Source organism: Drosophila arizonae, chromosome 3 (genome assembly GCF_054131065.1).
Source record: "Drosophila arizonae isolate 15081-1271.41 chromosome 3, UAZ_ARI_1.0, whole genome shotgun sequence".
Lineage (NCBI taxonomy): Eukaryota > Metazoa > Arthropoda > Insecta > Diptera > Drosophilidae > Drosophila > Drosophila arizonae.
This window is the reverse complement of record NC_142923.1, coordinates 20,344,714-20,360,695: the sequence shown is the minus strand read 5'-3', so window position 1 is coordinate 20,360,695 and position 15,982 is coordinate 20,344,714. Positions and strand designations below refer to the sequence as shown.

The following is a 15,982-nucleotide window of genomic DNA, read 5'->3' as shown; positions in this document are numbered from 1 at the left end:
TTTGTTTGTAGCATCCGTTTTTTACATGATAAAAAAAATAAATAAAATAATAATTTGTATTTCATGTGCAGAAAAAAATTATATATATAAATAATATATACTCATATACAAATACATAAAAGTAGCTAAATTTTTTTAAGTTCTCAAAATTTTTTATGAATTATTAAAAATTGTTAGATCACTTTTCTACTTTTATCTTATTTTTCTAAGTAAAAAACAATTAATATTTAAAGATATAGAGAGACTGTGTGTATGGGAAAGAGAGAGATATTGGGAAATAATAATAGAAAGAGAGTGAGCACAATATATAAGGCTGATAATACAGTATATACTTTACTTATGACAAGCTCAACCTTGGACCACATCATAGTGCATTATGTGAGTATAATATATCTGCTTAGCATTTCACTCTAGAGAATATATATAAAATTCCTGATTATGTGGAAGCTCAGTTGGTTAATGAATCAGTCAATCAATCAATCAATCATACTACAAAAAGGTCTGAGAAAAATTCTAGACAGATTGAACCGCACCCTCTTTGCTTCTTCACACAGAAAATATATAAATAATCTGTTTATATTCATATATTTCGTTAATCATGAATATCAATTTGTTTTATAAATTTATTCAAATTTTAATACATATTAAATCTTTTATTATTTACACATACATATGTATGTATATATTTTTATTGCAAATTTATTGAGTTGACCTCTGACATTAGGTCTTCATTAGGCTTTCCCTTAATTATTTTTTATTTATTTTTTTTTTTTATTATTATTTTTTTTATTATTTTTATTTCTTGAGGTTACATTTTCGATGCGTCACATGGAATTTGCGAGCTGATTAAGAATAAAATAAATTACTTAGTTTTCTCTGCTATTTCCTCTGCTGTTTTGTTATAGCTTTTAAATGAGTTTATTGCGCATAGCCAGGGTTCTCTATGCCCTCTAGATGGGTATCCACCCTTTCCATAGGCAAACTAGGATTGTCATTTTGCTGGGCATAAGGGAGCTCCTCCTTGCACCTTTTGAAGATCAGGGCGATGCACAAGGCCAAGCAAACGAGAAGTAAAACAACTGCCATTGATATAAGGCTAATGACTATGGAGCCCCTCAAGCTCGAGCAGTTGCGATTGTGATCGTTGCCAGAGGTGTAGCCTTCAATGCAGGTGCACTTCTCCGGCTCGGCACAGTAGCTATTGTCGCCGCACGGCTGGCTGCAGATGGGCATGCAGAGGTTGCCCTCACCCTCCCGGGACTTGTGCAAACGCTGTGGACCTCACACTCTGGCGCACATATGGGCGAGCATTGGTCCGCCGCATCCTTGGCATAGCCTTCAAGGCAGTCACACTCCTCGGGCCTGCTGCAGTAGCTGTTGGCCGAACAGCCCGCTGAGCACTGTGGCTCACAGTCCACACTCGCTACTGTCCTGCCACAGGCCACACAGATGGGCTGGCACACTTCCGCCTCCTCCGACAGCATATAGTCCGGGTGGCAGGCACATTTGCCTGGCTCGCTGCAATAGCCGTGCTCTCCACAATCTTGCTGGCAGAGGGGCTGGCAGATGCCTTGCTCATCCTGGCGATAGCCGTCGATGCATTCACAACGGTTTGGTTTCGTGCATTGCGCATGCGCGCCACACTCCACATCACACTGGGGCTGGCATACGCCCAGCACATTCTTCATATAGCCTTCATTGCACACACAAATATCCGGTCGATCACAGTGGCTATTCCGACGACAAGGTTTCGAGCATTGCGGCTCACATTGGTCCGTTCGATTACGCTGAGACCCTGGCACACACTCACAGCGTTCTGGTTGCACGCACTGCTCGTTGGCTCCACATGTAGTGCAGTGGGGTCTGCATAGACCCTCAGAGTCCTCAATATAACCCACATTGCATTCGCATTGATTGGGTTTGCCGCACTGCTGGTGTCGTCCACATTTCATTTGGCAGACGGGCTCACAGTTGGTGGCATTTGCCTTGGATCTCTGACAGCCGTGCAAGCACCTGCATTCACCTGGTTTGGGGCAAAAGGTATAACTGCCACAATTCCTGTCGCACTGGGGCCGGCAACGCGTTCTGTTCTCATATACTATCTCCATTTTGAAGCCGGCATGGCAAATACAATGAGCCCTTTCCCTCTCACGGCCCACACAATCCGCATGTAAACTGCATTTGGGCTCACAGATGGGTCTTCATTTCCCTGACGGCTCAACCTGTTAGCATATCAAATCTCTAAATAGTTCAGAGAATATGCTATCGAGAACACATACCACTACATTATAGAAATCTTCCTCCCGTTCTCTGGTAGTCATCGAACCAGTTGCATCCCATAGATTATGCTTCACTAGCCGCTTCATCGACTTATTCCTGGCCACCAACTCGGGCAGGCAAGCAGCTTTCATCGCATTCTGACATAAAGTACACTCAAATCGGATCATGAGCAGGCATAACGGAACAAGTACACGCCCATATCCTACGCCAACTCCAGACATTTTGTACGATATATAGAATTCAACAATACTTTCGTTCCAAGTTCAATAAGCAACTAATTCACAATCTTCGATTGCATACCTCATATAGCTTTGGCTTTATAATATTTAACCGCAAACATTATAAATACTACTTATATGCTTTGCAAATATCGGCAGAGATTAGATTACTTGACTCTTGAATGAGCAAATGAAACAAGCCTATATTTAAATCTCGCCCGCAGTAATGTAAGATAATTTTAGTTAATTGATTTGCTTTAAAATGCAGTTACCATCGACTGCATTAGAAAATTATGTAATATATTTCGATTCATAACTAACTATACTATATTATAATTATAAACAGTCATGTTTAGTGTCATAGTAATGTCTTTTTATTTTATTTTATTTTTTTTTATCTATATATATTTATATTGACAATCAATAAATTTTTGCTTTGCAACAACGTCTTTAATGTAGCATGTCAACTTTTTCTGCTTCCCTTATGATTTTTGAATATACATAATTATTTTTAATGATGATGATCTTTCTAAAGCTACACATAATTTAGAAGCATTTTTAATTCATTGAGTCCAATTCACATTGAAATATCATTTACAATGTATATGCCATTCGCTTGCTTTATAAATAGGTTGCATTTTTAACTTTATGTATGTAGGCAATGCTCTGTGCTGTGCCAGCTCTGATAAGCGGAATCTTGAAGTGCATTTGTTATATTCAATGTTAAGGACCGCTGCTTGACTTCGGGCCATATCACAAGAAAAACAAAAAGGAATGCACGCCAGCTTTGAGAGTGAGATGAGGTCGTTGTTTTGGCCACTGAGGGTTCAACAGACGTATCATATATAGAAACATGCATTTATATGGGGAGAGAAAGAGAGAGAGAGAAGCCTGATAAGCTGTAGCACAAACACAAGTCTGGTCTGAACTGTCTGTAATAAAAATCTCATTTGTCAGTTCATTTGTTAATTGTTCATTAAAGCGAATGGTATTGCGTTATCCCAGAAATTAGAAAGTAGAAAGTGTAAAATGTTGCGTCTACTCATAATATGCTTAATCAGCTCGCTGTTGATTTGCCTGCAAATCGATGCCTGTACGGAACGTGTGCCGTAAGCTCTAGTCGAATTTCATAAAGATATTTTCAATCTACTTCGATATTAATTTGTGCAGAATGATGAAAATGAAAGTGAGTCTCGTGACCATGCGCAAATATCACGGATTTACCAACTGCACCACCGACTGTGGACCTCTGGTTGTGCGACCCATCAAAGAGGTGTGTATAAAGTGAAGTTACGAGGTGTAGTGCGAATGTAAAGAGAGAATGGAAGTTAATTAATTAAATATTTAGAAATTAAAATATTAGAAAATTATATATTTTTAAAATTACATATTTTTCAAAATATTCCATTCATTCCTAGTGTATACATTTTTTCAAGCTCTTATCATATAAGTGAATCCGTATATTTTTATTCGGCAATTGTATTTTAAATACGTTTAATTTTATTATTTTCGTTAAAATTGACTAACTAATTTGATCAGCTGTGCATTAAGGATCAAGATCAGTTGAACCTCTACCTCTACCTCTACCTCTACCTTTACCTCTACCTCTACCTCTACCTCTACCTCTACCTCTACCTCTACCTCTACCTCTACCTCTACCTCTACCTCTACCTCTACCTCTACCTCTACCTCTACCTCTACCTCTACCTCTACCCGTGTCTATAACTATCTTTCTCTTTCTCTGTCTTTATCTTTTTCTCTCCCTCTCATTCTATAATATCACTGCTTCCCTCTCTTTTATACAAGACCTACATGTCATTGGAGGACGTTTGCTGTGAGGGCTACGAGCGCAAGGAGGAAAAGTAAGTAAAGTCTTAGAACCAACTTGGAACTTACTATGAGTAAATCTCTTTCTCTCTCTCTCTCTCTCTCTCTCTCTCTCTCTCCCTCTCTTTTTCTTTTTCCTTCCCTCTCTCTGTATGCCTCTTTCCCACCGCTAGCGGCGAGTGCTTGCCCAAGTGTCATGATTGTGGAGCAAATGGCAAATGCCTCTCGCCCGAGGTGTGCCTCTGTGATCAGGGCTACAGCAATCGGGCGAATCGCAGCATTTGCCAGCCCGTCTGCAGTGAGCCCTGCGTGAAAGGCAATTGCGTGGCTCCGGATGTTTGCCAGTGCGCCAATAACTATCGGTTGCGCAACAACAGTCTATCGGTTTGCCAGCCCGTTTGCAAGACCAGCGAATGCACAAACGGCATCTGCCAAGAGGACGGATCCTGCCAGTGTCGGCGTGGCTATCGCCGCAACGCGACCCTGGACATGTGTGTGCCCGACTGCCCGAATCTGGCGGAGCACAGCGACTGCATTGCACCGAACGAACAGCGCTGTCACGAGGGCTACGAGGGCCACTGGGATCGGGAGCAGAACTACCGCTGCGAGCCCATCTGCAGCAGCGGCTGTCGTAACGGCAAGTGCCTGGAGCCTGAGCACTGTGCTTGCAACGTGGGCTTCGGCCACGTTGGCAATCGAGTGGGTGCGGGCTGTGAGCCCATCTGCCAGCCGGCGTGCATCAATGGCACCTGCGCCGCTCCGAATCATTGCCTCTGCCAGCCCGGACATGTCCCAATGAACGCCAGCCGTCACATTTGCACGCCCAGCTGCCGGCAAGGCTGCGAGAATGGCGTCTGCAGTGCGCCCGGCGAATGTGCTTGCAATGAAGGCTACAAGAAACTAACGCCGCATCGTTGCACGGCCAGCTGTGATCCGCCGTGTGGCCTCAATGCCCGTTGCACGGCGCCGGACACCTGCAGCTGTGATGAGGGCTTCGTCCCGGTTAATGGCAGCAGCACTCAGTGCGAGCCGTTCTGCAGCAAGGAGTGCTACAATGGCATCTGCAGCAATCCCGAGGTCTGCACCTGCCTCAACGGCTACGAGGCGATCTCGCCCTACTACTGTGTGGCCAAATGCCGTCGCTCCTGTGTCTTTGGCAGCTGTGTGGCGCCCGACAAGTGTCGCTGCTTCAACGGGCACCGGCCCAGCGCTCGGGATCCGTTCGTCTGTGAGCCCATCTGCAGTGAGCCGTGCGGCCACGGACGTTGCATTGCCCCGGAGATATGCGAGTGCGAGCCGGGCTATGCGAAGCGTTGGCCCAGCGGCTCCTGTGAACCCTATTGCAGCCAGAAGTGCATCAATAGTCGCTGTGAGGGCGGCACCGGACGCTGTCGCTGCTACGAGGGCTACCGTCTGCGCGAGGGCTCCAGCTCCATCTGTGATCCGATCTGCTCGCCCAGCTGCAGCAACGGCACCTGTGTGGAGCCCAACAGCTGTGAGTGCTGGCCGGGCTACGAGGACACCAAGCTCTACTACGAGTGCAAGCCCAGCTGCCGGCCGAGCTGCCAGAATGGGCGTTGCGTGGCGCCGGGTCGTTGTGAATGCAATCCGGGATTTACGGCCAGCAATGCGAGTGAGCCGCATGTGTGTCGCTCCCAGTGCCAGGAGCGCTGCATCAACGCCGAGTGCCTGCGTCCAAATCAGTGCATCTGCCTGGCCGGCTACAGTTTCATAGCCAACAGCCGCAGCGAATGCGCCCCCGACTGCAGCCAGCCCTGTGACGAGGACAGCGTGTGCGTGGCACCCGAGATTTGCGAGCGGCGTACGTACCGTGCTCTTAGCGTAGACGGATCCGGAGGCTACCCCAAGTGGAGCATGCTCTGCCTGGCCTTGTTGCTCTGCCTCTTCCTCCTAATGCTGCCCATGATCCTGACGCGTGAGTACCTGCAGCGGCGTAAGTCGAGGAAGGACAAACAGCGCGTTCACCTTATCGAGAATCCCAGCTATGGTGTCTGCTTGGCGGCCAGCGAGGAGCTGCCTGCGGATCAACAGATTGGATTAGGCGACTGAGTCAACAACTACTTATCGATAACATATGTTTTTAAAACGAATCGATCATTTACATCTGTTTGTATGAAATATTCATTTCATTACTCCGGTTTTTATATACAAGCGTACTTTTTATATAATCTATAATCTATAATCGTTAACTCACTAGTTCTAATGAGCATTTTTTGTATAATCGATAGCACACATGCAATACACATAATAATCGTTTTTTAAGACGATAAAACACGTTTTTATATGATCGTTAGTTAACTTTTGTCACTGTTGTTAATTATTAAATACGTTATACATTTTACAGCAATGTAAAATATTAATTATTAATCTTAAATATCGATAACTGATCGATTTTTGCTCGTTATAATTATCATTCTGTTATCAGAGCACTCTTTATTATTATATTCGTAATATCGTTGATTTTTATAGGATGCCTGTTTTTATAGTATGCTTTCAGCATGTATATAGAATGTGAAATAAATGTTATTTTAAAGTTGTTTATGTGGATTGATTATATTTTTAAAAGCCAAGAACTTGAAATCTAATAATTTTAAAAACTTCGAATCCAATTTAAAAAATACAAATTTTATTTTTAATGTATTTTAATAATATAAATAATGAACTGAGAATGTAATATAGATAAATATGTATTGAAGTTTGGAGATAAAAAGTAATGTTTAAAACTTAATAAACAAAATTTAAATAAAAAAAAATTATAAAAAATAAAAAAATAAAAATAAAATAATAGCAAAAAAATTAAATTAAAAATGAAGTCATATTTTTATTTGAATAATAGATGAACTGCGTAAAGATTCCATGCTCTAAATATTTCCCCTTTTCACCATGCCAATAAAAAATAGTACTCAATTATCGTAAATAGATTAACTTTAATATTGTATATTATGGCTTGGTTTCATTCTTATTTCAACATATATATATGTGTGTGTATGTGTATATATAGAACTAACTGCAAGTAAGTTCTTCAAGTAATCTCGACAAATGCTTAGCATTTTCTAAATATTTTACGCGCATATCGAAATATAGACATCTATTTACCATTCTAGTCTAAACACTAAATATGCTGGGCTCAACAAGCCTATCCAACCGAGAACTAAGCTAATTAATAAATTACATATACATATATGTAGTACATAATACTTGTAAGTGTGTATGCGTGTGTGTATTTAAACGAAATCCTTGACTCGAACCCAAAGAAATTGACTACTTAAGATTAATTATATAAATGTTAGCAGATGCTCTCGGTGGCATCACATGGCCATGTTCCGTTATTACACTATGCCCCATTCCCCCAAAATATCTGTCCCGTTGTCCCCGCGCTATACAATCTATGAACACAGTGAGCTTTCTGTTCCCCCTTCTGATTACAGGTAGGTCTCCTCATGCCGTCGTCTCCAGCTGCCCCAGAATTCAGGTATCCGTCATGGCGGCGCATCATTGGGTGCTGGCGGCGGCTTCTCTGGCTGCAGCTGGGCCGGCGGAGCTAGCAGAAATCCGCTCGAGTCACCTGGCTGCGGCATGCCCAATATGGCATTGCCAGCTGCCGCACTGGCCGAATCGCCGTCCTCCATGATGACCGAACTGTCCGCGGCGGAGGGTATGGTGGGCAGAAAGCGTACACCAAGGCGTGGCGGCGATGAGTCCTCCTCCTCCTGCACCGCCTCCTGGCGCACCAGGCGCGGTTTAGTCAGCGTATCGTGCTGCTGTTTGCCATTGTGAGCTGAAAGAAGCAAGAAAACTCAAGTTGGCTCCGATCTTTTCTCTCACTGCTTTCCTCTTTCTCCCTCGCACTCACCTATTATTGAGGGTAGCGGCGTGCTGCTACCGGCACTCGAGCGCGACAAACGGAATGTGGAGGTGCTGGCCGTTGTGGCCGATGCCGATGAATCGTTGCGTGAACTGGACAAATTCGAGTCCTGTGAGGTCTTCCGTGTGATCAGCCAAGCCGAGTGCCGGCGCCTGCCGTGCGTATGCCCCTGTCCCGGCTCCATCAGCTTTAGCGGCATGCTGCAATTGGACTGTGGCGCCGGCGTCGAAGAGTTGGTGCCATGTCGCCAGCTGGAGCTGCGTGAGCTGCAGAAATTCTCGCTGGATATGGAGCTGGCGCGATTTTTGCGCTGCTGTCGCAGCTCCGCAAACTGATATTGATACGGATTGGCCGCAGCGGCGGTGTAGGCCCTCTGACGTCGCTGCTGCGGCTGCCGTCGCTGCTTGCGTCGCTGCCGCTGGCCACAGCAGAGGCGCTTCAAGCGCTGCCACAGCGTCGGCGTCTGCTCCATCTTATGCCAGTTGGGCATCTCGCTGGGCAGCATGCGCAAGCACCGGCAACCAGGCGGATGAGCGACTCCAGCAGCAGCGGGCAGCAGAGGCGGCGGCAGCTCTCCAGCACCACGTTTGCCTCGCGCAGCACGTGCGGCACTGATACCTGCACCGCCAGCGCCACCCACACCGGCTGCGCCGCCAGCGGCACCTATGACGCGCGTCTCCTCAAAATGCTTGCAGAGCGTCACGCAGTCCTTCTTGAACTGCTTGGTCATGATGGCATAGAGGAATGGGTTGCAGCAGCTGTTCAGCGGCAACACGAACACCGTAAAGATCTTCGCCTGCTCCAGCGAGATGAGCTGCAGTCCGAATATGGCCGTTATCGAGAAGAATGCAATCGGCGACCAGCAGAGGAAGTCCGTGAAGACCAGCAGAGCCATGCGCTTCGCTATGCGCGAATCGTTCGTATTCCAGGCCTGGCTGCCGCGAATGGCCCAATACATCTTCAGATAGCAGCCCATCAGGGTGAGAAAGGCGCAGCCATTGATGAACATCAGGCTAATCACATACGTCAGACTGGCCACGCCCGTCGTCGTCTCGAAGGGCAGGCAGACGGCAAACTTGCGATAATCGGAGACGCCCAGCAGCGGCAGCAGCGCCATGCAGAAGGCAAAGATCCAGCCCACGCTCATTATGTAGCCCGCCTGGCGCAGCGAAAGTCTCTTGTTCAGATGTATCGCATGGGTAATCGCATAGTTCCTCTCCAGCGTGATCACTGCCAGCGTATAGACAGACAGCTCTGAGCTCAGCACAGCCAGAAACCCGGCAAACTGACAGAGCAGCGACATTTGCCAGGGTATTGCGAACATGCGAAACTCGCCCAACGTCGCTGCATCCACAATGGCCAGAATGCCCAGATAGATGCCCATAAAGAAGTCGGCAGCGGCCAGATTGCAGACCAGAAAGCGCGGTACATCCATTTTCGATCTGGAGCAGATGAGCACGAAGACGACGGTGCCGTTGCCGAGCAGCGCCAGAAGAAAGACCACCCAAACGCCGCAGCGCAATGTCCACCAGTCAAAGAGATCCGCGCAGGGCAGAAATGGCCCCGGCATGGGCAGACACTGCACGGAGCCCGGCTGGAAGTCATCGGCCGTAATGCCACTGAACAGTCCGGTGCCTAGTCCATAGCCAGTGCCGGGCGCACTCATATCGTGCTCCTCGAAGTACTCCTCCATGTAGCTGTTGGCCAACTGGCTGCCCGTCGGCGCCTGCTGCGCGTCCTCGTTCAGGTTGTAGTTGTTCATCGGCGAGTCCCACAGGTCGTGCATGGCAGCGCCCAGCTGCTTGCTGAGATTGTCTGGGGATGAAGAGCACATTTAGCTAAGCAACTGGCAAGCGGGTGTAACCGACTGTGGCATACTCTGTTCATAGCATAATCTTTTCTCTTGATGAGTTTTAAGCCGTCTTCTAACTAATACCCAATGATATTTCTATATACTTTTATGATATATTCATAGCTTTAAGAATCTATTTAAGCAACAGAATTTAATATTTAAATAGAATTCGCAATTATATTTTTAAAGCAATGCAAATAGTCTAACTGAAACGGAAACCTTTTGAAGCATGAGCTAAGGAATTGATCTCTACAGGAAAATCGTAACTAATTAATTTGTTTAATAAGAATTTGAGTATCCTAAAACTAAACAGTCAGCAAGTCTAGTCGACAGACTAGAAGAACATTTACTATGCTTATATCTAGGAAAATAAATTCCTGCGAACTGATGAGGGAAACGGTAGATGTTAGGGTGCATACTAGTAGTAGTTGGTAAGGAAACTGTGTATAATTTCTGATAACGTTTAAAATAATGAATAATAACAGATAATGTTAATACAGTGCAAGTAAAATTGCAATAATACATAGAGTAAAGAGCAGCAGATGGAGTCGGAGCTGTGAGAGCGGGATTGCTGCTTTCGCTATGCTATGCTTGCTCTCTGTCGTAAATTAATAGCAGATGTTTCAGTTAATGCAAAATATCATAAAAGCTAACCTTACATAAAAGGCATTTGATTAAATCAGAGTAAGACAACTACCGAAGATTAGCTTGAATGAATACATATGAAGCGAGTGCTAACATCTGAATGAATAGAGACTCGCTTATAAATTCCTTACAGACTATTAACCAAAACTAATGCTCACATTAACAGATGAATATTAAAAGATTGTATTACAATAAATCCAATAGCATAGCACATACACTAAAAATCTACTTTGTAAACTTACAACTACCTGACAACTCTAATATACTCTGTCAAACAACTAATATTGTGTATGCCAATATAAAAGAATATAGATTCACTTTTACTATCTAAACAGAGTATGTGCAAGAAATCAAGATGAATGCTTTACACTCACGCATTTGTGGCCAAATGTTCATCATGCTGTTGTTCCACAATGTCATATCGAACTCCGCATCGGAGGGAAAGAGCACCGCCTCCTGGACCTGGGAGGTCTTGCGCTGTGCAGACATTGCCACCAGAGGCAGAAAGGCGCAACAATGGTACGCATACGAGAGGATCAGCGTTTGGATGCGTGGAAACGTATCGGGCGGTGGGAATTCACGTAGCTTTGGATTGTTGAAAGTCTTCAAGTGCAGCAGGCCACGCAAACCAGCCTCCGGCAGCTGGGGAAATATATTATTGCCCAAATTGAGATCCTCGAGGCCGGTAAAAGCGGCAAACGCATCCTTGTGTATGTGCGCTATCTCATTGCCCTCCAGATCGCTGGAAATGAATCATAACAAAGTTAGGTATAGAAGTGTATATTGTTGACTATACTCACAGCAGCTGCAGCTTGGGTATGCCCTGAAAGGCGTCCTGCGGCAGTGTCTTGATGCGATTATAGGAGAGCAGCAGGTCGTGCAGCTGCTTAAGTCCATGGAAAGGTCGTCCTTGTAACGTCTCAATTTGATTACTCGATAGATCTCTAAAGGAATAAATATAATAATTATATATTCCCTGATTTATATAATCCCTCTTTCTCTATACTCACAACAGCCTTAAGTCTCTGCAGCTACTTAAATTTGGGATGCTTTTCAGGGAATTGGTTTTAAGTTCTCTAAAAGCAAAGGCAAATATTAGTTGAATCTTATTCTATATGAATGCTTGCATTGTCCGCCTTACAAACTCTTCAGTCTTGGCGTCTGACGACACAGATTCGATGGCACCTCCTGAATGCCGGCGCGATCCAGCTTAAGTATCTCCAGGGCATGGCAGGCCTCCAGCTCGGGAAAATTACGCAAAGTGCGTACATCAGAGAGTATACTAGCACAAAATTGAAATTTCTATATTAATAAAAGAGTCGACGATTTATCTCATTCACTCACAGTTTTCGCAGCTTGGTCATGCCCCGAAAGGCGCCCGCTGTGATCGTGGATAGAGGATTCGCTCGCATATCCAACATTTGCATACTGCGCGGCAGTTCCGTATCGTTTATCCAGCGTATACGATTGCTTGTCATGGAGCTGCAAAAAATATAGATATGTATCTTTAGATGCACATGCGTATCTCCAAAATGCACTCTGTTGGCAAGTGCCACTTGACACTTGAACTGCGTTGCAGCTGCATTTGAAAGTCTAGTTGGCCAGCTACCAAGACAGCTGCCACGCATAAAATCAGTTCTCAAATATATTTTGGTAGCATATTTTGTTATCGTCTTTTGGGTTTTTCTTGGCCAACATTCAGGAAGTGCACTTTCGTGCCATTGTCTTTGCTTTGTGGGTCAACATTGAAGGTGAAGTGGTTTAGACAACCCATTTTCAGCTAAATAACCATTGAAGTAGCATTGGCAATTGAACATAAAATTTAGTTTAAAAATTGAAAAATAAATATATAAAAAAACTTACAAATAAAAAGGATTTTTAGAATTTTATATATCAATTTTTATATTTAAGTCAGTTTAATTATTAATAATTAAGTATTTAGGTTTATATATTTTATATAATAATTATTGAAATTTGATATTTTTTAAAAAGTAATAAAATTAATAAAAAAAAAACTAGTCATTTAATATTTAATTACATTCAATTTATTTATTTTGTTATATTCTTCTACCATTTGCTGTATTCCGAACACCCACTTGCCAAGATTTCCTATTTAAAACTTAAAATTCCAAAACGAATTAATTTTTTTTTTTTTTTTTGCCTAGCTCTACATTTAATTATTAAAAAAAAAAACTTTTTTCATTTGCCAGCGAAAAGTTGCCACAGAAATCTTATAGTTTATCGAATTAATTTCTTGCCTAAATTTTTATATTTCATTTTTGTTTCTCTATTTCCTTTGGCTTCTCATCTAAGAAACAGTTAGCTCGCTGCTTGCCAAGCACTACAAAATGCTTTTAATCCTTTTAAATTTGTTTTTCTTGCTACTTGGTAAATGGCAACTCAAAAAGAAAGAACGAAGGGAAATGAAATAAAAACCGCAACACATGTGAGCCAAGCAAAAGTGCAAGATTTCTCAACAGCCACGCCGCCAGCATTCCCGGCCTCTCTACACCCGCTGAAGAGTCACAAATTTATTTGCCAGTTTAATTCCCCAATCATGGGGATAGCAGTTGGCTGCTTGGCTGGCTCGTTGCTTTGGCTGATGCTCGGCAAGTGCAACGCAGCGTGGCTTTTATCGCAACATTTAACATGCTCATAATTATCCTGTTTACCAGAAATTCAATTTCCTTGGGGACACATTCGAGGAATGTTACAAATAGAAAAAAAAAAAAAAAAAAAAAAAAAAACAGAGAAGAGAAACTGTCGCAACGATGTCAAAGATTCCAATGACTGTCGACGCAGTCGCCGCAGTTTCCAGTTGCAGGAAGTGCGTGTGACAAAAACAGAATGCAGCTGCGACTCGCATGATAGCTTATTCAAATCAAGAATTTGAAATGCTCTAAGTGAATTGATTAACAAAATTGTATAAAAAAAAATATTAAATATTAAATGATATATATTAATACTAAATAATTAACATTTTAAGAGGAAATTATTCACTTCAAAAATGTAAAATATATATATCAATAAGAGTGATATTTAATAATACGATCATTGATATGGTTAACTAAACGATCGTGTACTATTTAATGATAATAATAATACAAACAATTTTTGTACTATTTTTAAGATGTATGAAATGGAGCTTCCAAGAGAAATTTGAGTTAGCGATCTTTCGTTAAGAAAAATCTTTCAGTGGGAAAATTCATTAAAATAAATCCATCTTCCTATACGACAGATAATAGACAACTTATATATGAATATATTGTATATTATATATTTTGACATATTTATATATATACGACTGTTTGACAGACAACAGACAACATAAATATATTTAAATATTTACAAATAATCATATAATACAATAATAATACTGCAATATTTATCGATATATTATTGTCTAAACTAAATTTCTTAAATATTTCTGTCCTTCTCTTCAGATCTTTTCTTTTAATTTTCTTTCCACTCTTTTTTAAATAAACTTAGTGCTGAAGACTGAAAAAATATAATCTTTTTTCTGTTCTCATATTTCTTCCTTTAAGTACATCCCTCTGTCTCTCTCTCTTTCTCTCTATTTATAACCCTTTCTCCCTTCCTATGTCTATATACTTCCATCATCTATTTTTTATTTTTTCCTTTGCAATCTCCATTTGTGCATCTCTTAAACTTTTTTACTACTTTTTACTTCAGAGTTTCTTTAACCGCATCGGAAAGTAAATAGACTTTGACTAACAATAAAATGAAAGAGTTGCATTTGCAATAGCTACAGGATGTGGCTGAAATCAACTGCAGCCGCAACGAGCGAGGGTTGCTGACTGCTCTGCTTGGGGGGTTCAACTACATCTACAAACTATAAGGATGGGTATACGACGGAGGACATCGTCGTAAATTCGCCAAGTAATGATGCGTTATGATTTTTGGTTTCCGCTTGTTTGCCGCCTGACAAAGTAGAAAATGTTGCGCTGCCAACTTAACAATGCAGCAGACTGTGCCAGGCTTCACTGTAGTTTATTTAATAGGGGGCAAGAGCTCGCTTTAACTATTTTAATCTATGCTTGGCACCTGGTGTAAATACTTACAGCTCCTGAAGCTGCGGCAATTTGCCAAGTCCCTCCGGCAAGCTGCTTATCAAATTATCATCCAGCTCTCTAGAAAGACGAAAAAGCAGAAGATGAAGAAAAATGAAATAGTATACAAATTATTATTGGAGCACATTTCAAATATCGTTTATACAAATATTGTGATTCGCTCTGTGAGTCGCCCAACTGTGTATTTGCATTTGCAGAGGGTCCCCTCAGCTGTACGTGTCCGCACGTACCTAAAAACATTCTGATTGGATGAGCCCCAACTGTTTGTGTGTGGGATGCAAATTTATGCATGAATATAGATATAAAGTTCAGTTTCGAGCAAAGTGCATTGATTTCAATTATACGTGAGGGTGAAAATATATTAAAATAAAAGGCGAATATATATACATTTACAGTGGCTTTGTTTAATAATATCCCTGTGCATTTGGGTGCAATAAATAAAGCACGACTCGACGACGTCTTTAGCTAGAATACGTAAGGCTGTCTTTAGCTTAATATTATTTAATAATTTAATTTATTTAGAAATACTCTATATATAAATCGGAAACACTTAACTGAGCTGATCAAATTTTATAATCTATCTTTGCAGCGCTTCTTATAAGAACTTTCAGTGTACGAAAAATACATATTTGTTAGAAGTAAGACAAATATATACGTTTAAAAAAATGTTACCATCTTATATTTATAAGTTAGAATATACAATATGTAAAATGCAAAAATAAATATACATGTATCACATTTGAATTACTTATTTTTACCTATTATTTAATAATATGCAATTCGAATATTCTTTATTTTACTTATGTAAAAAGCCTTATATTTTTTAAGATTATTATTTTTTCTTTATATATTTAAATAAATTTAAAAAAAAAATTTAATGTTATAATTCCTTTAAACAGTAATTAATTTTTTGAAACATTTGAGTAACATGAGAAATTTGTTTTCATATATATCAATTTATAAATTTATGCTCTAATTTATTTATATCGGCCTTTCGTTTAATATGTTAATCCACGCATAAATATATAAACAGCTCCTCTTTGGCCCCTAAGGCTGACTCTGCATCCCTCAATATGCGTGACTGGCATTAAAACAAAACTTTCACTTGGCCAACGCGTTGCAGACACGCAACTTAGATGGAAAGGAGTGTCGAGGGAGTTGGTACTATTGCCGCAGTCTGTGT

General features: G+C 41.8%; 2 protein-coding genes and 1 pseudogene across 6 annotated transcripts in view; 1 reads left to right on the top strand and 2 right to left on the bottom strand.

Annotated features, from left to right (window-relative positions):
• Nucleotides 1-807: 807 nt before the first annotated feature.
• On the bottom strand, nt 808-2,108 carry LOC108609503 (uncharacterized; annotated as a pseudogene).
• A 1,340-nt stretch (nt 2,109-3,448) lies between these two features.
• Nucleotides 3,449-6,618, top strand: NimC2 (Nimrod C2). Its single transcript, XM_089463518.1, has 4 exons — nt 3,449-3,607; nt 3,669-3,771; nt 4,305-4,360; nt 4,499-6,618. The coding sequence occupies exons 1-4, from the start codon at nt 3,528-3,530 to the stop codon at nt 6,393-6,395; spliced, it is 2,136 nt and encodes a 711-aa protein (XP_089319644.1). The 5' UTR covers nt 3,449-3,527; the 3' UTR covers nt 6,396-6,618.
• A 635-nt stretch (nt 6,619-7,253) lies between these two features.
• The window catches only part of rk (G-protein coupled receptor rickets), a 32,995-nt gene continuing 24,266 nt past the window's right edge, over nt 7,254-15,982 (bottom strand). For all 5 annotated transcript variants that reach the window (XM_089463513.1, XM_089463516.1, XM_089463515.1 and 2 more), the window contains 8 exons: nt 14,791-14,859; nt 12,053-12,190; nt 11,850-11,990; nt 11,719-11,784; nt 11,509-11,652; nt 11,083-11,450; nt 8,200-10,026; nt 7,254-8,124 (listed from right to left, as the gene is read on the bottom strand). In XM_089463513.1, the coding sequence (XP_089319639.1) occupies nt 7,826-8,124; nt 8,200-10,026; nt 11,083-11,450; nt 11,509-11,652; nt 11,719-11,784; nt 11,850-11,990; nt 12,053-12,190; nt 14,791-14,859 (3,052 nt within the window). In that variant the 3' untranslated portion in view covers nt 7,254-7,825. The remainder of the gene's footprint in view (nt 8,125-8,199; nt 10,027-11,082; nt 11,451-11,508; nt 11,653-11,718; nt 11,785-11,849; nt 11,991-12,052; nt 12,191-14,790; nt 14,860-15,982) is intronic.